This window comes from Dermacentor silvarum, chromosome 4 (assembly GCF_013339745.2).
Source record: "Dermacentor silvarum isolate Dsil-2018 chromosome 4, BIME_Dsil_1.4, whole genome shotgun sequence".
In the NCBI taxonomy this organism is placed as follows: Eukaryota; Metazoa; Arthropoda; class Arachnida; order Ixodida; family Ixodidae; genus Dermacentor; species Dermacentor silvarum.
In genome coordinates, this window is record NC_051157.2 from 167,394,799 (window position 1) to 167,418,973 (window position 24,175).

The 24,175-nt window shown below is 49.1% G+C and overlaps 1 protein-coding gene across 1 annotated transcript in view; it reads right to left on the minus strand.

Annotated features, from left to right (window-relative positions):
• The window catches only part of LOC119449029 (uncharacterized), a 198,601-nt gene that overhangs the window by 120,759 nt on the left and 53,667 nt on the right, over positions 1-24,175 (minus strand). Inside the window, exon 3 of the mRNA XM_049666616.1 lies at positions 4,029-4,132. Coding sequence (XP_049522573.1) covers positions 4,029-4,132 — 104 coding nt within the window. The remainder of the gene's footprint in view (positions 1-4,028; positions 4,133-24,175) is intronic.

A 24,175-nucleotide genomic window follows, 5' to 3' on the forward strand; every position in this document is an offset into this window, starting at 1 on the left:
TATTTTGTTTATTTCGCGCTTCCCTACATTCATCGTTCCACCAGGGAACACATCGTTTAGAAGGCGATCCATTTGTTTGCGGTATACATATTGACGGTGAATCCACAATAAATGCTGTTAAATATGCAACTGCATCGTCAATACTTAGCATACCAATGTTATCCCAGGTCAAATATGTAAGGGCTCAGTATCGCTGCCAGTCCGCTGAGTCGACTTTCCACTGGGGCACATGTGGTGAGCATTCGTCCTGTTTTGTTAATCTTAAGATAATTGAAAAATGGTCGCTCCCGTATAGATCCTTAACCACCTTCCATTCTTCCAAGTATGGCACGACTGTACTCGATGCAATGCTTAAATCTATGTATGAAAAGGTTTTGTTTCCGGCACTGTAGAATGTTGGTTCTTTCTTATTTAATAAACATGACCCTGTAGATAACAAGAAGTTTTCTATCAGGCGCCCTCTGGCATCACATCGAGAGTCACCCCACAGGGAATTATGCGTATTTAGGTCTCCAACGAGAATATATGGCTCCAGAAGTTGTGCCATAAGGCTTTCAAATTCTGCTTTCGAGAGTTGATAGCTGGGCGCGATGTATAAAGATGTAATTGTCAGCAGTTTACTAAAAAATGTCACAGTTTCGCCCTAAGGGTGAAGCAATGAATGCGATAGCAACACAGCAATGTCATACGAAGTAAGGTGAGCGGTTTTGGTAGCAATATGAATTGTAGTAAACATGAGCTGATTAAGTAAGCAGGTGTGCTGCGGCGTAAGTAGACCGACATGAAGAGAGACTCGATGACGACGAGAAGGCGCGTGTGAAACGGTGGTGTTTATGAGAAGCGCTTCCCGTGGGCAGCGCGTGCGAAGGGACACACCTGTAGCGCTGCACTGCCGATCCGGGCAGCATTGCATGTGTAGCGTGCGTTGGAAAATGTGGCCCGACTATTACTAACTGAATGAACAAGCGTGGTGTGAGCGCGCACAAACAAACATGAATAGATGACACACTGAATGACTGCAGACAACGACTGTCAAAACGCTGGCAGCGAGCGCATACGCCGCTGCGGGCGCCAAGGTACGTGCGGTCTATCGCTACAACGGAAACTGAGCGGCGAATGCACGGCGCATAAAGGTCAGAGCCGTGTGGAGATAAGAGACGGTGCGCACGAGCGACGAGCGCGGTTGTTGGCAGAGTAGAAGTGCCCCCCTCCCCCCCCCCCCGCTTCCTCCGGCGGTGGCTTCCGGCTTCCTTGCTTGCGCGTGGGAGATTGAGTGCGTTCGCTCTCCGTGATAGCGCGCGTCCCCGCACGCTTCCGCTCCGGTATACGGCGCGTGGCGAAGATTTTATCTATAGGGAACCACACGGCGACGGCGACGCCGACGGCAGAAATCCGTTTGAATTGTCCATATAATTGCTATCGCAATAAAAGCACTGCTCTGACTGCAACTGCCTCAAGGGGCGTTTGCAGCTGCACATGCTGACAGGCGACACACTTATCAACTATTATGGCGACACCGCCCGATGAGACAAAAGCATCGTTGCGGTCCTTACGGTAAATGGCGTATTGTCGCAGAAAGTTTGTGTATGGTTGAGGTGTGTCTCTTGCACACCAAGCACTCGTGGATTAAACTTGCGTAGGAGTTCCTTTATGTCATCCAGATTGTGGAGTAGACCTCTCACATTCCAATGCATGATCTGTGTAGCCATATTGGAAGTGTTTTTGGGTGTGTGTCAAGAGGAAATAAGGTGGCTCACGAGACCTTTCCAGGCCCCGTGATACGGGATTTTTCTTTTCTCCCGACGCACTCCACGGAGCTACGCCGTTCCTTCGGAGCCTGGGACGCCGGAGTAGTGATGCTTGCATCGATTGCCTCGACAGAGGCGCTGTATGCTGCCCGCTTCGCGGGCACACTAGGGGGGTTTTGGGGCCGGTCTGCCCTGGGACCGGCAGGGCCGGAGGACTGCTGGCCCGGCGTTGTAATGGGCGGAACAGCACTGGCTGCTCCTGCCAGGGGAGCTGATGGCGTAACCGCCGTCACACTCCGTGTGACTCGGGCGGCCGCCGCAGGATGTGACGCTGCCCCCCAGCACGCCACATCGGTGTACGAAGGACTGGACTACTTGTGGGCAGAAAAACGCTTGCGCGCCTCTGGGCAGGAAATGTTTAGCTTGACTTTGAGTTGTATTATTTCTTTTTCTTTCTTCCATGACGGGCACGATCGCGAATAGGCGGGGTGGTCTCCGTCACAGTTGGCACAATGGGTTGTGGAAGTGCAGTTGTCTGAGGCGTGTTCTTTAGAAGCACATTTTGCACAAGTAGCGCGCCCTCCGCTGCTCTGAGACCCATGTCCGAAACGCTGACACTTGAAGCATCGGCGCGGATTGGGTATGTACGGTCGTACACGCAGCTTACAATATCCGGTCTCGATTGAACCTGGAAGGTCACTTGTTCCAAACGTAATAATTACATGCTTTGTGGGAATTTCCTTGTCGTCACCCCTTAACTTAATTCTTTGAACCTTTACTACGTTTTGGTCTTGCCATCCATCCAACAGCTCGCTTTCACTTAGTTCTAGGAGGTCGTCATCAGAGATAACACCGCGTACAGTGTTCATTGACCTGTGGGGGCCTACTGAGACGGGGATGTCACCAAATGCAACAAGTTTCGACAATTTGTTATACTGGGGCTTATCACGCACTTCCAGAAGAAGGTCTCCGCTTCCCATCTTAGTTACTTTGTAACCTGGGCCGATTGCTCCCGTCAGGCAATTTGCTACAACAAATGGAGAAATAGTACGGACTGTCTTCGATTCGTGTTGGCTAAGAATGACATGGTACTTGGGAAATATTTCTTTGGGTTTCATGAAAAAGTTGAAAGTGTCATCGGTGCGCCCCCTTTCCAGGGAGCGATCAGGAAGGGGGGGAAAAGGATTTGCCATATAAAATTGCCAAATTCGGCGGCGATAGTAGCCACCCACCACTGAGCCCAACAAGGGGACGCTACAAGGATGGAATGCTTGCAGACGCCAGCCTCGCCGCTATAACCTAATATAAAATACGCAAGGTTGGATAGCTACACCAGGTTAACCCTTGCCGCTGAGAAATTCGGATGTGAGAAGAAGTGACTAGACGACAGGACAGGACAGATGGAAAAGTGAGAGAGAAAGACAAAAGATTGTAGACGGGGACAGGAAAAGGCGGCTGCCGATTTCCTCCAGGTGGGTCAGTCTGGAGGTGCCGTCTATGTGAAGCAGCTAGAGGCCGAAGAGGTGTGTTGCCTCCGCCGGGGGGCCTTAAAGGTCCAAACACCCAGCATTAGCTCAGCCTCCAGGATCCCCCTTTCCCCAGACACGGCTAAGCCACGCATGGTTACGCGAGGGAGGGTCCAACCCCCGTGTGCTCGGGTCCGTGGTGTCGCAACCCACCAAACGCCTGCTTGCGCAGACGCCCCGGGGTGCGAGCACTTGGCAGTAAGCTGGGATTAGTGCTAACATTAAATGTTAAGGTACAAATAGTATCAGAATGAAATTGTTTCTTTGGCGTTCGGATTATTAATGCGTACACATTCTTTGGCGAGTGCCCGAGCAAGATCGGTCTGGGACGCGAAAAGTGCAATTCCTTCTATCTGCACAAAAATGCGTAATTTGCGAAATTAGAGCTTTAATCGCTTTGATAGCTTTAATGTAGATGATTAGTAGCTTTAGAAGCAATAAGGAACAATGAAAACCAAGAAAAAAGTTAGTGAAGTTTCACTTCGTGAACGCGAGTTACACGCAAGCGTATGGGTGCCATTCCTATAAAGGCTGTTTCAGTTAACTTGGGCCAAACTTTAAAAATATGCAAATGCTACGTAGCTGCACAGAACCAAAGTAATGTTGTTTGTCATCGCTTGGAAATACTCAGACTATATTTCGCATTCCGCCTAATTAAATTATTGGTTCTAATTCATAAATAATAGAGGGACATTTATGCACATGTTCCGAAAATAAGAACTCTCAGCAAGCGCGCGTAGACGTGGCTGCTTACCTTCATGTTCAAGCTTGCAGCTACTGCCTTGACTTTCACGGCATATTTCTCGCCAGTGATGATATGCGTGCAATCACCGTCTTCTGCCTGGTAGCGTAGTTCTCCTGCAAGAACAAGTATGCCAGCAACCCCGTGTTCAGTAGTTTGGTCCAACAATGTTGCGTTTACAAGCAAGCTGCCGTAATTGTTCATCGGCTAAGAAGTGCTGGGTACGGCGGCTGCATTGTGATTGCGGTGCAAAATAAAACAATAGAGGTTCTTGTTGCTGCTGCGGTACAGCTAAATGTTCAAAAATCAGAGCAATTTGCTGGTGGGAGCGAAACAGGAAGAGTGCTGTATTTGCAAGGCTCTTTATTTGGAAAACCGGCGCATTTATTGATACGACAGTCTCGCCAGCGATCATCGCCCATGCAAGGTAACAACGGACACCTAAAAGCAATTTCGAAATTATTTACTTGAACACTTCCTCTTCAGGGCCACAAAAGGGGCGCCGACTAAGGGTGCCAACCGTCCACAGTTCAGCGAGACAGTGTGGAATTTTGATTAAAAAATACTTGGCTAATGGCCAACAGCGGGGCTTCAGACAAAAAAAAAGCATGTCGCTTGAAAAGCTGTCACAGAAAACAGGATCTCATGTGTATACTAAATTTTAGTGTCCTACGAAAGTATACCTGTCATGTAAGTCGAAGCTTGGTATGTTGTCAAAAGGTTTACGTAATATGGTATGTATCGTTTTACTTACGGTCTACATACTCGTCTGTATATATATATATATATATATATATATATATATATATATATATATATATGGTATGAAGAATTTTATTTCACTCGGCTGTGTAACGGTGAAATTCTGCATATGTGCTGACACACTTCGAAGTACTTCTGCTTACATATGTAACTGTGCGTTACACATGTTTGTCTTCTGTGGGTTCCCGGACTCGTGAGCTTTGTGTTATCGCTGACTTACCGTATTTCTTTTTGTGTGTGTGTGTTTGTGTGTGATATAGTTGTGCCATATATTGTTACACATTTTGCGATAATATTCTTCATTCTCGAGCGACCAGACCCGTGCAACCTATAAAGGCGTGAACCTCTACTATTACATCATATCATAGAGAAAATATCAAGCCGTAAATAAGACAAACGTCCGGGTAAGACCTTTCCATCGTTAGTTACTTGCCGCGCTGTTTAGGAACACTGAACACCGACAGGATACAGACAGGAGCGTAAACTCGCAACTGTATTATTTCGGACACGTTAGCTTTACATTTATATGAATACGTAAGTAACGGAAGAACCCTTACCCCAGGCATCAAGCGTACGCATCGCCTGCGCTTATTTTTTTTTTCGCTGGTACACATTAGTTGGATTTCACTCGTGCTTAGATTTAGGAATGGTTGGCTCATGTATTCATCTTCGTTTGTCAAAACCAAAAGCCTAACATATAGATAACAAGGAACGTACAACTAACTGGCCCGAGTCGCAGCACTTCTTAACTTTCCATCGGACGGAGAGAGCGCCTCTCCTGGCTGTTGCACGTCACCGCATAGCTTTTGCAGTGCTCTTTGAGCAGAAACGGCGTGGAAGTAACATTGCAGCAACGCGTGTGCACAACTATAAGAAGAGGGGCGCACATTGCCACGTACAGAGACGAAGAGCACAGGACGAGCGCTACTACCAACTGTTGAATTTCCCGCGTTCTTCTTACAAGAAAGAAGAGGACAAGGATCGGACCAGGGAGCGCGTGAGCGCGTTCGAAGGAAAGAGCCTGCGTTCTTGGACGTTCTGGGCGCAGGCGGACGCTAATAAACGCTTCTCTGGGTCTAGAGTTTTTGTCGGCTGTTCCGTGTGCCACGTACTCTAACATTTGGTGCCGAAAAACCCGGGAGGCGACAGCCGGGAGCTACCGTCAAGGGACTTCGCTGGTGGCTACCGACTGGAACCACTGCTACGAACCACGGAGGTATACGGATCAGCGGACCGCCATGGATAAGCTCAAGTTGAAGCGAGCCACAAGGAGGGCCCAAAACACCAGGATCATTCAAGAGGCAAGTGCAGTGCTAGAAAACAATGCCGCGACATTGCGACAGATCGACTGTATTTACGAGCGGCTCAAGACCAATAACGATGAATTGAAGAAGATCAATGATGAATTAGAAAGCCACATAAGTGAAGAGGCATTCGAGGCGGATTACACAACCGTAATTGAGTATGAGGACAACGCGACCCGCATCTTAGCCGAGCTCCAGAGCAAACGCCGCCAGCAGTCCGAAACCACTTCATTGTCATCGCCAGTCGAGGTTCGCGACATGCCGGTGGCCACGGGGCATTCTGAAAGACCAGGAGTCAAGTTGCCGAAGCTGGTAATTAATGCTTTCGACGGTGATCTGAGCAAATGGAACGCGTTCAGGGAGCAATTCGACCAGATCATCAACCAGAATGGAACTCTTACAGCTACCGACAAATTCAACTACCTGAGGTTATTTCTGAAAGGAGACGCGGCGACAGCTATCGCGGGGCTGCCTACCACCGAAGCGTGTTACGTTGACGCCTTGGACATGCTAAAAAGACGTTTCGGGGACAAAAAGCGATTGGAGCAGGAGTATTTCTCAAGGCTTCGAAGGCTCACTCCTGTGCGTTCTTCTAATGAAGTAACGAAACTTCGCAAGTTGTACGACCAGGTGCTCATTAACACGCGGGGACTAGAGGCGCTTGGCGTGAGCAAGTCGTCTTTCTCGTCGATGCTATGCGACGTTCTGCTCAGGGCACTGCCACATGACATTGTCGTAGCGTATCACAGATCTTGCGCTACACAAGCTGCAAGTTCCGCCAATGACAACGTTCAGCAAGCCACGGAGCTAGAGCGACTGCTGCAGTTCGTCTCTATTGAACTGGAAAGCCTTGAAAAGAGTGACTTTGGGGAGAAAAAAGTATACGACGAGGCGACTCATCCTAGAGACAATAAGAACCGCCAGTTTGACAGTGCGATCCCAACGTCATCAGTGCTTCATAACCAAGCTTCAAAAACACCGCCGGATACGGGCTGCATTTTCTGCAAGTCAACGCAGCATTTGACGGAGTCTTGCCGTACAGACCTATCGCTGTCAGAGAAGAAGAAACTTCTCACCGCCGACATGCGGTGCTTTCGATGCACCCTTAAAGGCCACCGTGCAAAGGATTGCAGACGGAGAATTGCGTGCTCCGGCTGCAGAGGTCGTCATGCGTCTAGTATTTGCGACCCAGACAAACTAAACAGAAAGGCCCATGAAGACGTGAAAAGCAGCAGTACGACTTTATGCGCAGCTACAACTAAGAGCAACGAAAGAAGTGACACTTTGACGTGCGTGCTCCTACAGACTTTCCGAGCATGGGCAGTGACAGATTATTCATGCCGTTACATCAGAGGCGTGTTCGATGGAGGAAGTGAACGTACGTTCGTAACAGAATCTCTTTCAAGGCGGTTAAAGTTGAGGTGTCTTGGCTTTGATACCATAGCAATAAACACTTTCGCCAGTGTGAGCAGTTGCACACCGAAAAGATTTCGCATCGTCGAGCTTCACCTCCGAAGTCAGCATTCCGACGTTGAAGTGGCATTGAGAGCCATCGAGATACCCCACATTAGCCGAGACATATCAGCCAACACGATGACTCCTTCGTTCGTCACATCCTTCAAAGGAACCGGCCACGATATCGCCGATGAACTGATCCACCCGTCTATTGAAAGAGAAAACGGAGTAAGTGTACTAATTGGCTCAGACCAGATGTGGGCGGTGATGACAGGTGAACTCTCCAGACCGGGAAACGAGGAAACACTCATCGCTATGAACTCAAAGTTCGGATGGATCTTTCAAGGGAGCACCGAGCACATGTCGTCAAAGCCAGTCAACTCACGAGTCATGAATCTGCAAGCAAGCCAACCGTCTGCAGAAGATAAGCAGTTGTTGATTCGGCTGGAGTTGCTCCAGAGGGAAGTCGACAAGCTGACAGCCACAGTGGAGAACCTGTCCAAGCAGCATGATCACTTGCTTGTGGAGAGGGACAGCCAGGCTCGCCAGATTGCCCTGCTCACTGAAAAACTCAAGGAAAAGGATAAAGATACACAGACTGCCCACTTCACATGCCGAGCTACAGAATCACACATTGACAAGCTGCAAGACAACCTAAACAGCAAGGAGAGTGATGTCGTGAGACTCACATGTCGAGTGAGAGAGTTGGAAACAGAAGCTGCATCAGGAGCCGAGTCCCATTCCCACCTCCTGCAAGTAAACCAGAGGCTTCATGAGAACTTTACACTTGTGGCGAAAGAGCACAAGAACATGGTATCTGACTTGGAGAATGCTGTACCACAGAAGAAAGAATTTGAACTTCAAATCCAGGAGTATGTGATGAAAGTGGCCAAAATAGAAGAGCTCCTGCGTACAAGGGATCGAGAGAGGGAAGATATTTTGGACCAGTACCGGTCCCTTATCTCGGCCAACGCTGATCTGCTGATTCAGGCCGAGCAGAGCCAGAAAGAACAAGACAGCAGTGATGCCACACTCAATAGCCTGCGTCAGCAATTTGCGCGACACATGAGTGTGACGACAGAGGAGAAGCAGAAGCTGGCTTCACTGGGAGCAACTATATGGTAGCCTTGCAAGAGTCCTTGCAGCACAGCGCTGCCGAGGGAAGTCGGCTGAAGGAGGAACTTCAGAAGAGCTCAGACATGCGCGCAAGGCTCGTCGAGCTAGTGGAATCGCTTCAGGACCAGCTCGCCAAAGAACAAACTGTCAACAATCATATTTCTGGGCACTTGAGGCGCCTGACGGAAAACTTTTGGAAACGATGGACCAAAGAGTACTTGCTCCAACTTAGATCTGCACACTTCTGTGACACACGGAGCAAGAACAGTGTTAAAGAAGGCGACGTTGTACTTGTACATGCGGAAAACCTTCCACGCCAAATGTGGCAACTCGCAAGGGTGATTGAAGTCTACGCAGGAGAAGATGGACACGTTCGCTCTTGCAAGATAAAGCGACAAGACGGCCTCGTGACGACAAGGGCCATCCAAAGACTGTTTCCGCTTGAACTACAGGCATGACCGCACTTCGGGGCCGGGAATGTGTTGAATTTCCCGCGTTCTTCTTACAAGAAAGAAGAGGACAAGGATCGGACCAGGGAGCGCGTGAGCGCGTTCGAAGGAAAGAGCCTGCGTTCTTGGACGTTCTGGGCGGAGGCGGACGCTAATAAACGCTTCTCTGGGTCTAGAGTTTTTGTCGGCTGTTCCGTGTGCCACGTACTCTAACACCAACTATTTTTATTAGCTTTAAAAATTGTCTATCTATACAGGACCAGGCGCTGGCCAGATGACGTTGCTTCTGTTTCAGCTTCGTACAAGATCTACCAACGCCAGCCACTTGGGCTACCACGGAAACGAAGCTATTTTTTGAGCAGCAACAGACGCGCGCCTGTTTAATGCCTTGGTTTAACTCTATGCTTGCTGGAACTTGATAAGCAACACAATTGGCCAGTCAACGTCAGTATTCGAAAGCATACGGCCTCTGTCAGTATGGAGCGCGTGCCTGCCCAGACACCATACGCGCACTGCAGACTGGTCATAATACGGCATATGCTGTTGTGGTAATGATGATGATGATGTATGGATTTTATTGGCGCAAGGGCCAGGGATGACCAAAGAGCGCCAAGAAAGGTAGTATGAAGCAGTCCATGAAGTGGTAAATGGCAGATGGTGATTGCACATGGGCTGTATAGGGGCCTAAAACCTACGATGTAAACGGCGTAAAATATATAGACACTAAAATAATGAGAATGACAAGTGATATGGGCTATGATCATAAAACATACTCTATGTCTGAATAATACAATAAAATTTGACAACCCAATGGCACAGCTGCCTCACCAGTGCCCTTGAGCGCAAGGGCCCAGAGGCTTGTGCCTTACAGTACTACTATCGCAGCTGCACCCTCTATAGTGAGGGCGTGCTAGGAATCTCTTGGGCTAATAACGTGCAACACAACATCGTTTAAGAAATTAAGCACCGCTTTAGACCCGAAGAGTGGTTCTGCGCCAAGAAATAGTGCGGGATGAAGGGGGATACACTGCTGGTAAGCTTGAGGAAAATGCTTTTTTCGTTCAGGTTCCGCTTCCCGACACTCCACCAAGACGTGGAGGACGGTCAGCCTCTCGCCACATCTACCACAGCTAGGAGGTTCAGCACCAGTTAAAAGATAAGAATGGGTACCATAGGTGTGCCCTATTCTCAGTCGGCAAAAGAGCACATCACATCGTCGTGATTTGGATAGTGGCGACCAATTCCCTAACTGGGGTTTGATTGCATGCAGCTTATTCAAGGTTTCGGTATCCCACAAGTGTTGCCAATGGCTCCTGAGCTTTTTACGAAGGAATGGCTTTAGGTCTGTGGCTGGGACTGCTATGGAGAAACTGCTAACTTTCGTTACCATGGCTTTTGCCATTTCATCTACTAGCACATTTCCCTCGATGCCTCTGTGCCCAGGCACCCAGCATAATACAACATGTTGGTTAGACATATAGGTTGTGCATAGCAGCGCGTAAAGGTCATTTATTATAGGATTTTTGCATTTCTGTAGTGATTTTAAAGCTTTCACTACACTTAGGGAGTCTGTGAATATAATCGCTTTTGGAAGGCGTGCTTTTCTAATATGTTTCACAGCCGCCATCACTGCATAGGCTTCTGCAGTGAAGATGCTGGTTTCGCGGTGCAGGACGTCGGATTCTGAAAATGATGGACCAGCAGCTGCATATGAGACGCCGGAGTGTGTCTTCGATGCGTCTGTGTAGAATTGTGGGCAAGAGTACTTGCTCTGGAGCTCAAGGAAGTGCATACGAATGTGTACTTCTGAAGCGTGTTTAGTGATCTCTTCAAATGACAAGTCGCAGACTATCTCCTGCCACAGCCATGGCGAAAGCGGCTTTGCTGGAGCCATTATTACATGTGTAGGGAGCGGAATACCCATGTCCTCACTCAGTTTCCTTACACGCAGTGAAAAGGGCTGTCTCACTGAAGGTCGGTTTTGAAAAAGTATACTAGACGTTGTATCGTTTATCGTTGAATAGCATGGATGTTCACAGTTGGAACTTACTTTCAGAAAGTATAAGAAACTAGAGTATGTCCTCTGCAGTTCAAGAGACCACACATCTGATTCTACATACAGGCTCTGTATGGGACTTGTTCTGAAGGCACCGGTCGCGAGGCGGATACCTAGATGGTGCACAGGATCTAGCATCTTCAGAGCGCTGGGTGAAGCGGATTGGTAGACTATAGCACCATAGTCTAACCGCGACCATATAAGGCTTTTGTGCAGAGTCATGAGGCACTTCCTGTTACTACCCCACGTTGTGTGCGACAGGATTTTAAGGATATTTAGCGTTCTTAGGCATTTACCTTTAATGTGCTTTATGTGAGAAATACAGGTAAGCTTTGAATCTAGTATGACGCCTAAGAATTTGTGTTCTGTATTCACAGGAACGCGTTCTCCATGGAGTTTAATAATGGGCTCTGGGACCAAGCATCTTTTTCGTGTAAACAGGACACAGGAGCTCTTTTGGGGATTGAGCTTAAATCCATTCTCATTAGCCCACTTAGACAGTTTGTTCACGCCTAGCTGAACTTGTCGCTCAAAGATGGACAGGTTACAAGGCTTGAATCCTATCTGCACGTCATCAACATATGCGCAATAAAATAAACTTCGCGGAATACAGGAGCGCAATGAATTCATTTTGACAATAAAAAGGGTGCAACTAAGGACGCCACCCTGAGGCACTCCAGTTTCCTGGACAAATTGCCTAGACAAAATGTTTCCAATTCTAACATGGAATGTCCGGTTAGAAAGGTAGCTTTCAATTAAGCTAAACATGTTTCCACGGATTCCCATTTCGGAAAGGTCTCTTAATATTCCGTAACGCCAGGTAGTATCGTATGCTTTTTCCATATCGAGGAATACCGATAGAAAGAATTGTTTACGAATGAAGGCATCACGAATAATGCCCTCAATGCGTACGAGATGGTCAGTCGTCGACCGGCCTTCCCTAAAGCCACACTTGCACGCATCAAGCAGTTTGTTCGATTCCAGAAAATGTATAAGACGGCGATTAACCATCTTTTCGAAAAGCTTACAAAGGCAACTCGTAAGCGCTATTGGGCGGTAGCTTGTTACAGAGGAGGGATCTTTACCCTGCTTCAGAACTGAAATAACAACAGCTTCTTTCCATGCAGCTGGAAGGTACCCGGCAGTAAAAATTTTATTAAAAAGTACTAGGAGCGTACTTAATGTGTCTGTGTGGAGGTTTTTAATCATGTCATACATGATTCTGTCGGCCCCCGGGGCAGAGCTTTCACACATGTTCAAAGAAGCTTTTAACTCAGCGATACTAAAAGGAAGGTTATAAGCGTTGTTCTTTGTGCACTTGCGGTCGAGTGCCTTGCGTTCAGCTATCTGTTTGTGCTTAAGAAATGATTCGGAGTACTGGGTCGAGCTCGACACACGCTCAAAGTGTTCACCGAGAGCATTCGCCTGGCCCTCCAAGCCGTTCCCTTGTTCATTGACAAGCGGTAATGGGTGGGTTTCCTGCCCCTTTAGCCTTCTAAGGCCATTCCATACTTTAGACTCTTGTGTGTAAGATGTTATGCCAGACAGAAAGCTCTCCCACCCTCTTTGCTTGTCGCCGCGTCCGTCTTCCCTGTGATTTTGCCAGTTTAAATTCTATGAGATTTTCCGCAGTCGGGGAGCGATGGAGTACACCCCACGCTCTGTTCTGTTTCTTTCGTGCCAGTCGGCACTCCTCATTCCACCAGGGGACCTGTCTTTTACCTGAGAGACCTTTTGTTTGTGGTATGAATTTTTTCGCTGCGTCGATTATAAAACCAGTAAAATACGCTACTGCGTCTTCAATATTAAAATTGTTCATAAAATCTTCTGATAAGTATGTTGACTCTTTAAAACTTTTCCAATCAGCGGACGGTATTTTCCAACGGGGGCGTGGGGTGGACTATCATGTTCCTGTATTAAGTTAAGCATTACAGGAAAGTGGTCGCTCCCAAATGGGTTCTTGACAACATTCCAGTCTATGTAAGGAAGGAGGCTCGCAGTGCCAATCGCTAAATCTATAGAAGAATATGAATTATTGTGGATATTATAATACGTGGGCTCTTTTTTATTAAAGAGGCACACACCAGATGTTACCAAAAAATGTCACAGTTTCGCCCTGAGGGCGAAGCAATGAATGCGATAGCAACACAGCAATGTCATACGAAGTAAGGTGAGTGGCTTTGGTAGCAATATGAATTGTAGTAAACATGAGCTGATTAAGTAAGCAGGTGTGCTGCGGCGCAAGTAGACCGACATGGAGAGACTCGATGACCACGAGAAGGCGCTTGTGAAACGGTGGTGTTGATGAGAAGCGCTTCCCGTGGGCAGCGCGTGCGAAGGGACACACCTGTAGTGCTGCACTGCCGACCCGGGTAGCATTGCATGCGTAGCGTGCGTTGGAAAATGTGGCCCGACTATTACTAACTGATTGAACAAGCGTGGTGTGAGCGCGCACAAACAAACATGAATAGATCACACTGAATGACTGCAGACAACGACTGTCAAAACGCTGGCAGCAAGCGCATATATACGCCGCAGCAGCGGGCGAAGGTACGTGCGGTCTATCGTTTCAACGGAAACTGAGCAGCGAATGGACGGCGCATAAAGGTCAGAGCCGTGTGGAGATAAGAGACGGTGCGGTCGAACGAACGACGAGCGCGGTTCTTGGCAGCGTAGAAGTGCGCCCCCCCCCCCCCCCCCCCCCCCCCCCCCCCCCCCCCCCCGCTCTTTCCGGCGGCGCTGGCTTCCCGCTTCCTTGCTTGCGCGTGGGAGAGATAAGAGACTGTGCGGACGGGCGACGAGCGCGGTTGTTGTTGTTGGCAGAGAAGTGCCCCCCCCCCCCCCCTGCTCCCTCCGGCGCTGGCTTTCCGCTTCCTTGCTTGCGCGTGGGAGATTGAGTGCGTTCGCTCTCCGTGATAGCGCGCGTCCCCGCACGCTGCCTCTGGGGCATACGGCGCGCGGCGAAGATTTTATCTATACGGAACCTCACGGCGACGGCGACGGCGACGACGACGCCGACGGCAGAAATCCGGTTGAAGTGTCCATATAATTGCTATCGCAATAAAGGTTTTCAATAAGTCGACCCCTGGCATCACACCGGGAGTCTCCCCACAAAGTACTGTGAGCGTTAAAATCACCGGTTATAATATAGGGCTCCGGGAGCTGGTCAGTCAGCTTGTAGAACTCTGTTTTGCTAAGTTGGTGATGAGGCGGTATGTAAATGCAACAGATGGCTACTAATTTTTTTATAGAGAATTGCTCGCACAGATACCGCCTCAAGGGACGTCTGAAGAGAAAGGTTATGACAAGCAACAGACTTATCTACTATTATTGCTACTCCACCGGACGGGGTGACAGCGTCGTCACGGTCCCTCCGGAAGATAGCATAATGTCTGAGGAAGTTTGTTTGTTGGGGTTTTAAATGCGTTTCCTGAACACACAGAACTTTTGGCTTATATTTATGGAGGAGTTCTGTGATCTCGTCGAGGTTATGGTGAAGTCCTCTCACATTCCATTGTAGGATTTGGGTGACCATTTGAATAGTGTTTTAAGCTGTATGTTCAAGAATGCCATGTTGGCTCACGGGCCTTTTCCAGGCGGCGTGACACGAGATTTTTCTTTTTATTGCGATAGCAATTATATGGACACTTCAACCGGATTTCTGCCGTCGGCGTCGCCGTCGCCGTCGCCGTCGTCGTCGCCGTCGCCGTCGCCGTCGCCGTGAGGTTCCGTATAGATAAAATCTTCGCCGCGCGCCGTATGCCCCAGCGGAAGCGTGGGGGGACGCGCGCTGTCACGGAGAGCGAACGCACTCAATCTCCCACGCGCAAGCAAGGAAGCGGAAAGCCAGCGCCGGAGGGAGCAGGGGGGGGGCACTTCTCTGCCAACAACCGCGCTCGTCGCTCGTCCGCACAGTCTCTTATCTCTCCCACGCGCAAGCCAGGAAGCGGGAAGCCAGCGCCGGAGGGAGCATAGGGGGGGGGGGGGGGGGGCACTTCTACGCTTTCAACAACCGCGCTCTTCGTTCGTTCGACCGCACCGTCTCTTATCTCCACACGGCTCTGACCTTTATGCCGCTCAGTTTCCGTTGATAGACCGCAGCGGGCGAAGGTACGTTGCGCTGCCAGCGTTTTGACAGTCGTTGGCTGCAGTCATTCAGTGTGATCTATTCATGTTTGTTTGTGCGCGCTCACACCACGCTTGTTCATTCAGTTAGTAATAGTCGGGCCACATTTTCCAACGCACGCTACACATGCAATGCTGCCCACATCGGCAGTGCAGCACTACAGGTGTGTCCCTTCGCACGCGCTGCCCACGGTAAGCGCTTCTCATCAACACCACCGTTTCACGCGCGCCTTCTCGTGGTCATCGAGTCTCTCTTCATGTCGGTCTACTTACGCCGCAGCACACCTGCTTACTTAATCAGCTCATGTTTACTACAATTCATATTGCTACCAAGGCCGCTCACCTTACTTCGTATGACATTGCTGTGTTGCTATCGCATTCATTGCTTCGCCCTTAGGGCGAAACTGTGACATTTTTTTGGAGCGATCGATAGAATTGCGCCGCTACTTAGGCGCTGGTGGCGCCGTCTGGCCGGTTGTTGTGTCCATTGCATCTTGCGACGCGCTGGACACACGCTCTTGCGAGCGGTTAGTTTGACGTGAAGGCCTCGTCTTGAGGGACGGGACCTTGGAGGCCACCAGCCCGAAGGTCGATGGCCCCTTGTTCTGAGATGGCGGAGCAGCGCTAGCTGCAGCCGCCGAGGGGGCGGATGGCGTCACCGCCGGCTCACTATGCGTGTGCCAGACAGCCGCCGGAAGCCGTTGTGGCGCTGCCCCCTGACGCACCACTTTGGCAAAGCTGGTTTTCGGCAGGTACGATACCCGCCTGCGTGCCTCTTTGAAAGTTATGTTTTCCTTTACTTTAATAGTTACTATTTATTTTTATTTTTTCCAGGATGGGCACGACCGCGAGTAGGCGTCGAGGTCTCCATTACAGTTAACACAATGTAGATAGCTTTCGCAAGACTCGGATGAATGTTCAGGAGCACTGCATTTTGCACAAGTTTGGCGGCCTCGGCAGTTCTGGGAACTATGGCCGAACCGCTGGCACTTAAAACATCTCAAAGGATTTGGCACGTATGGCCTTACACGAAGTTTGATGTACCCGGCCTCGATAGACTCGGGCAGAACACTTGAATTGAATGTAAGTATTAAGTGCTTGGTCTGGAGTTCTTTGCCATCCCGCCTCATTTTAATCCGTTTCACATTGATGACATTCTGGTCACTGAAACCCTCGAGGAGTTCAGCCTCACTCAGCTGCAACAGGTCATCATCTGAGACAGCGCCACGGGTGGTATTCATGGTACGGTGTGGGGTTACTGTTAGTCGGGCATGTCCAAATGACACTAGATTGGGCAGTTTCTCGTATTGTTTCAGATCACGGAGCTCCAAGAGGAGATCCCCGCTTGCCTTCCTGGATGCTTTATAGCCTGGTCCAAAAATATCAGTCCGAGTCTTTGACACAAGGAAAGGTGAGATTGTTTGTACTGATGTGTCTGTTTTTTCTGAGTGGATCGCATGAAATCCAAGAAAGTTCTGTGTTTGACGTCCAAAAAACTGGAAAACATCTTCGGTGCGCCCTCGTTTCAGACGGCGATCAGTGAGTGGGGGAAAAGAACTTGCCATAAGTATAGGTGAATATTCGGCAGCAGCGCCAGCGACCCACTATGGAGCCCAACTAGGGGACGCTGCAATACCCGGAAAAGATTGGTCCTGCAAACGCCAGCTGTACGCCACTACTATAACCAAATATGGAATATCCAAGGTTGGCTACCCACACAAGGTTAACCCTAGCTGCCTGGGAAAACGGAAGTAAAAGGAAGTGAAAAGAAGACAGGATAGATTGAAAGTGAGAGAGAAAGACGAAGATTTAAGAGAAGGACAGGAAAAGGCAACTGCCGATTTCCCCTGGGTGGGTCAGCCCAGGGGTGCCGTCTATGTGAAGCAGACGCCGAAGAGGTGTGTTGCCTCCGCCAGGGGGCCTTAAAGGTCCAAAATACCCGGCATCGGCTCAACCCCCAGGATCCCCCTTTCCCCAGACACGGCTAAGCCGCGCACGGCTACACGCGGGAGGGTCCAACCCCCATGTGCTCGGGTACGTGGTGGCGCAACTCACCAAACGCCTGCTTGCGCAGACGCCCCTGCGGGGATGCTGTTGTGGTAGGCACCTATACCTGGACAACGTGGAAACGGGGTCTTGCATCGTAAGAAACGCTGCCTAGAGGGCATCGTGAATGCGCAACATTTCCTGCAAGATGTGATTGCCCCGCTCGCTAGGCTGCTGATCTGGCGGAGCGGTTGGTAAAGAATGCTTGCGCGTAGGGTGCCTATACTGCACCAGAATCTGAAGAAATGCGCGGAACCGCAGCGTCACAGCTGAAAAAAGAAAGAAAACAGATATTTGTTTCATGTTGCAAGTTCCAACAAGGCGGCTTCTGAATGAAACAAAGCTACAGATGTGTCACTAATTACCATTATCTGCGTTGTTGTTAATGGGGAAAGATATTTCTCTCGCAATCGTGTTGTTACGTTTTTATATATTATGTATGCGTGAGAAGAGCGGCCCACATCTGCAGGAATCACAGTGCACGGGCAAATGCGCAGCTTCTTTATTTCTGACTCATAAATCGTGTTCCAGTGCACGGTCATTCGCGCATCGGCCAGTTTGTCCTCTGAAGGACTTACCAGAAGACAGAGGTATACGATATACCACACCTACGGTGGCAATCAGCACAACGTTTTGCCTCAACCGTCTGCTGTTTTCCGAATATAACAGATTAAAACTCAATTCTCGTGTTTTACGTGCCGAAACCACGATCTGATTGTGAGACACATTGTACTGTGGGACTACGAATATGAATGCGATAGGGTTAAGGGCCCCCTGTCGCAGAAAATCCGGCGTTGGTGTCGGCTTTGGCGCCCGCGCCGAGAAAATCATCCCCAACCACGCAGGCCCTCCAAATATATTTAGGTATGCCACACCATTCTATCATTAACGTTGCTCAAACCTTGTCTTGCATTCATGGCAAAGTTATTCCTCGGAATTTTGAGAATGACAATCCACAAACAAATGTCATGAAACAAAACACCCACAGCGCATGCCTTTTATGTTAAAGCTTCTCATACCTAAATATTAAAAGTGAGAAACAATACCAGAAACCTGAAAATGATGTAATTCTTTTTGGGCGCAGCTGTGCACACCACCGGGATCGGCCCACGCAAGAGGCCGAGTTTCTATCGGAAAGCTCGCCTTCGCGCATAGCATTCGCCGCAAGCGTTCCCCGGTAAACATTACGGTTACATAAGCTGCAGTTGCCGGGAAGCGTGAGAAGCAGTGAGGGATCTTTGAATGCTATCGCGTTCCACTTTTAGAGGCGAAGCTTGAGCGTCTTCCAACTCCATCCACAACGGCGTGTAACAGACGCGTGGGCACAGGTGGGCGAGCGTGTTCATTGCTGAAAGCATAACATGCACCATATACCTGCGGGAAAAAGCTCTAAAAGCTAATATGTTATTTATAGTTGTCAGTGAAAAGGATTCCTGGCAGCACCAGATCAGCATCAGAATTTGATTTGAACTCTACTTTTTTGATATGACAACACATTCTACCTGCTGAGCAAATGAATTTGCATCGGTTCATGTGTCGCTCCCATCTCATGTAATATTCTGTTATCAATTGTTGACCACGCCCTTGCCTCGGTCTTACAGAGTGGAAGAGCGATACGAGTTTTAAGCATCAAATGATTTTAGCTCCCTTTGTCGGCGACCTTCAAGTGACCTTGAGTCAAAAGCCAGAGCTGTTATCCGGGCACTCATGCGAAAATATCCAGGCACTAAAACGAGAGCATCAGGGCACTCAAACAAGAACATCCAGACATCGTCGCGAGAACAAAACGAGATCATCCGGGCAACCATTCAAAAGTTAAGAAAATGCGGTCTCTGGTCCCCAACCCTTTGTACAGGACTTCATTACATAAGCTAGTTACTTGCCAAACAAGTTACAAAAAATATTGCTTTCAATTTCTTTCTAATGTTTGTTCACAATATCACTCAAGTTGTAACTTTTAGTACGCTGAAGTTTCATTTGTCATTTCAAATAGCGACGATAAAAACACAGATTAGAGGACACCATTCATCTTTTGGCGCTGAGACAGGGTTGCCTGTGCTCTTTTGAAGCCAGCGGTCCGTGGGTCACGAGCGGTCCACGACAAGAAGAAAAAGTAGCGACAGACGCTGAGCGCGCTGCACTGTTGGAATAAGAAAAACGATTGAAGGCGGTGGCACCACAGGCAGTAAAAGACGCCATATGGTAGCCATTTCATGGTTACATGTACTTTCGATTACGGGAGAGCTAGCATTTTTATAATATGTGAATGACTTTACTATTATTTTTATAAAGTAGGACACATAGGAAGACATAGTTGCCGGGGCTTTAGAGAATTTTCGCCTCTTATGGCACTGTGCTTTGCTTCACTCATGAATTATTGTGAAGGGTAGAAAACCCTCGGGGCGCTACGCCGACCAAAGTACGGATTTAACAAAAAAGAACGTCTTGGCTCCCATACGGGGGCCTTGTTCGCAGGCAAAAACGAAAAAAATGTGTTCGGACTGTTCGCCTAGATAGGCTTGAACACGTGACGCAGGTGGTGAAGCACGGATAGTATTTTAATCGGCCGTATGAAGTATTAAACATTCGCTTACTAACTAAACAGACAAGCACAGTGTCACACGCGCACAGGTAAACATGAACTCACGTTGCTCGATGGCCATGGAAACTCGCTGTGAAACGCCGGAGTGAGAAAGCGCGCCAGCAGCAGCGGGTAAATTGACCTTCGCGCTGTCTCTCGTCTCGCTTCAACGCGAACTAAACGTCAAAAGCACAGGGCATACGAAGCCACCGGCACTCGACGCACGCACTTTGTCCCCAACGCAAATCTGTTTGAAGAAGAGGCCCGCGCGGGCATGCTTTGCGCCCAAATTACAGATCGCTACGGCGCCTGCGCTGTCAGCGGCAGTCGATGGAGCAGAGTGCACCCCCCTCCCTCTTTCCCTCTCCGTCGCCCCGCCCCCATGGCTTGCCTCCCTCCCTGGCGTGCGCTAGATGGAGCCGCGATTGCCGGCTCACCCTTGTAAGCTTTCAGTCGCACACACTGCGTACGGCGCGCGGTGACGATTTTATCGCCTTGGACTTTATACGGAACCTCACCGCGACGGCACAATGCGTTAGGAGTGTCCATATAATTGCTATCGCAATAAAACTGAAGTGATGTAGGCGCAGTGACACGTTTACAGAGCCTTGTCAGCTTTTCCGGGGCTGAGAAAACCACAGTGATTCCTGCACGCTGCCCAATCTTTTGTAGCCGTTGGGAGCCATCATGAATATACAGGAGCATTGCAAACCGGGCTTTTCATGCGGTTGGCAATGCTCCAGCCAACCGCATGAAACGCCAGCGACCCACTATGGAGCCCAACTAGGGGACGCTGCAATACCTGGAAAAGATTGGTCCTGCAAACGCCAGCTGTACGCCACTACTATAACCAATATATGGAATATCCAAGGTTGGCTACCCACACAAGGTTAACCCTAGCTGCCTGGGAAAACGGAAGTAAAAGGAAGTGAAAAGAAGACAGGATAGATTGAAAGTGAGAGAGAAAGACGAAGATTTAAGAGAAGGACAGGAAAAGGCAACTGCCGATTTCCCCTGGGTGGGTCAGCCCAGGGGTGCCGTCTATGTGAAGCAGACGCGAAGAGGTGTGTTGCCTCCGCCGGGGGGCCTTAAAGGTCCAAAATACCCGGCATCGGCTCAACCCCCAGGATCCCCCTTTCCCCAGACACGGCTAAGCCGCGCACGGCTACACGCGGGAGGGTCCAACCCCCATGTGCTCGGGTACGTGGTGGCGCAACTCACCAAACGCCTGCTTGCGCAGACGCCCCTGCGGGGATGCTGTTGTGGTAGGCACCTATACCTGGACAACGTGGAAACGGGGGCTTGCATCGTAAGAAACGCTGCCTAGAGGGCATCGTGAATGCGCAACATTTCCTGCAAGATGTGATTGCCCCGCTCGCTAGGCTGCTGATCTGGCGGAGCGGTTGGTACGGAATGCTTGCGCGTAGGGTGCCTATACTGCACCAGAATCTGAAGAAATGCGCGGAACCGCAGCGTCACAGCTGAAAAAAGAAAGAAAACAGATATTTGTTCATGTTGCAAGTTCCAACAAGGCGGCTTCTGAATGAAACAAAGCTACAGATGTGTCACTAATTACCATTATCTGCGTTGTTGTTAATGGGGAAAGATATTTCTCTCGCAATCGTGTTGTTACGTTTTTATATATTATGTATGCGTGAGAAGAGCGGCCCACATCTGCAGGAATCACAGTGCACGGGCAAATGCGCAGCTTCTTTATTTCTGACTCATAAATCGTGTTCCAGTGCACGGTCATTCGCGCATCGGCCAGTTTGTCCTCTGAAGGACTTACCAGAAGACAGAGGTATACGATATACCACACCTACGGTGGCAATCAGCAGAACGTTTTGCCTCAACCGTCTGCTGTTTTCCGAATATAACAGATTAAAACTCAATTCTCGTGTTTTACGTGCCGAAACCACGATCTGATTGTGAGACACATTGTACTGTGGGACTACGAATATGAATGCGATAGGGTTAAGGGCCCCCTGTCGCAGAAAATCCGGCGTTGGTGTCGGCTTTGGCGCCCGCGCCGAGAAAATCATCCCCAACCACGCAGGCCCTCCAAATATATTTAGGTATGCCACACCATTCTATCATTAATGTTGCTCAAACCTTGTCTTGCATTCATGGCAAATTTATTCCTCGGAATTTTGAGAATGACAATCCACAAACAAATGTCATGAAACAAAACACCCACAGCGCATGCCTTTTATGTTAAAGCTTCTCATACCTAAATATTAAAAGTGAGAAACAATACCAGAAACCTGAAAATGATGTAATTCTTTTTGGGCGCAGCTGTGCACACCACCGGGATCGGCCCACGCAAGAGGCCGAGTTTCTATCGGAAAGCTCGCCTTCGCGCATAGCATTCGCCGCAAGCGTTCCCCGGTAAACATTACGGTTACATAAGCTGCAGTTGCCGGGAAGCGTGAGAAGCAGTGAGGGATCTTTGAATGCTATCGCGTTCCACTTTTAGAGGCGAAGCTTGAGCGTCTTCCAACTCCATCCACAACGGCGTGTAACAGACGCGTGGGCACAGGTGGGCGAAGCGTGTTCATTGCTGAAAGCATAACATGCACCATATACCTGCGGGAAAAAGCTCTAAAAGCTAATATGCTATTTATAGTTGTCAGTGAAAAGGATTCCTGGCAGCACCAGATCAGCATCAGAATTTGATTTGAACTCTACTTTTTTGATATGACAACACATTCTACCTGCTGAGCAAATGAATTTGCATCGGTTCATGTGTCGCTCCCATCTCATGTAATATTCTGTTATCAATTGTTGACCACGCCCTTGCCTCGGTCTACAGAGTGGAAGAGCGATACGAGTTTTAAGCATCAAATGATTTTAGCTCCCTTTGTCGGCGACCTTCAAGTGACCTTGAGTCAAAAGCCAGAGCTGTTATCCGGGCACTCATGCGAAAATATCCAGGCACTAAAACGAGAGCATCAGGGCACTCAAACAAGAACATCCAGACATCGTCGCGAGAACAAAACGAGATCATCCGGGCAACCATTCAAAAGTTAAGAAAATGCGGTCTCTGGTCCCCAACCCTTTGTACAGGACTTCATTACATAAGCTAGTTACTTCCCAAACAAGTTACAAAAAATATTGCTTTCAATTTTTTTCTAATGTTTGTTCACAATATCACTCAAGTTGTAACTTTTAGTACGCTGAAGTTTCATTTGTCATTTCAAATAGCGACGATAAAAAACACAGATTAGAGGACACCATTCATCTTTTGGCGCTGAGACAGGGTTGCCTGTGCTCTTTTGAAGCCAGCGGTCCGTGGGTCACGAGCGGTCCACGACAAGAAGAAAAAGTAGCGACAGACGCTGAGCGCGCTGCACTGTTGGAATAAGAAAAACGGTTGAAGGCGGTGGCACCACAGGCAGTAAAAGACGCCATATGGTAGCCATTTCATGGTTACATGTACTTTCGATTACGGGAGAGCTAGCATTTTTATAATATGTGAATGACTTTACTATTATTTTTATAAAGTAGGACACATAGGAAGACATAGTTGCCGGGGCTTTAGAGAATTTTCGCCTCTTATGGCACTGTGCTTTGCTTCACTCATGAATTATTGTGAAGGGTAGAAAACCCTCGGGGCGCTACGCCGACCAAAGTACGGATTTAACAGAAAAGAACGTCTTGGCTCCCATACGGGGGCCTTGTTCGCAGGCAAAAACGAAAAAAATGTGTTCGGACTGTTCGCCTAGATAGGCTTGAACACGTGACGCAGGTGGTGAAGCACGGATAGTATTTTAATCGGCCGTATGAAGTATTAAACATTCGCTTACTAACTAAACAGACAAGCACAGTGTCACACGCGCACAGGTAAACATGAACTCACGTTGCTCGATGGCCATGGAAACTCGCTGTGAAACGCCGGAGTGAGAAAGCGCGCCAGCAGCAGCGGGTAAATTGACCTTCGCGCTGTCTCTCGTCTCGCTTCAACGCGAACTAAACGTCAAAAGCACCGGGCATACGAAGCCACCGGCACTCGACGCACGCACTTTGTCCCCAACGCCAATCTGTTTGAAGATGAGGCCCGCGCGGGCGTGCTTTGCGCCCAAATTACAGATCGCTACGGCGCCTGCGCTGTCAGCGGCAGTCGATGGAGCAGAGTGCACCCCCCTCCCTCTTTCCCTCTCCGTCGCCCCGCCCCCATGGCTTGCCTCCCTCCCTGGCGTGCGCTAGATGGAGCCGCGATTGCCGGCTCACCCTTGTAAGCTTTCAGTCGCACACACTGCGTACGG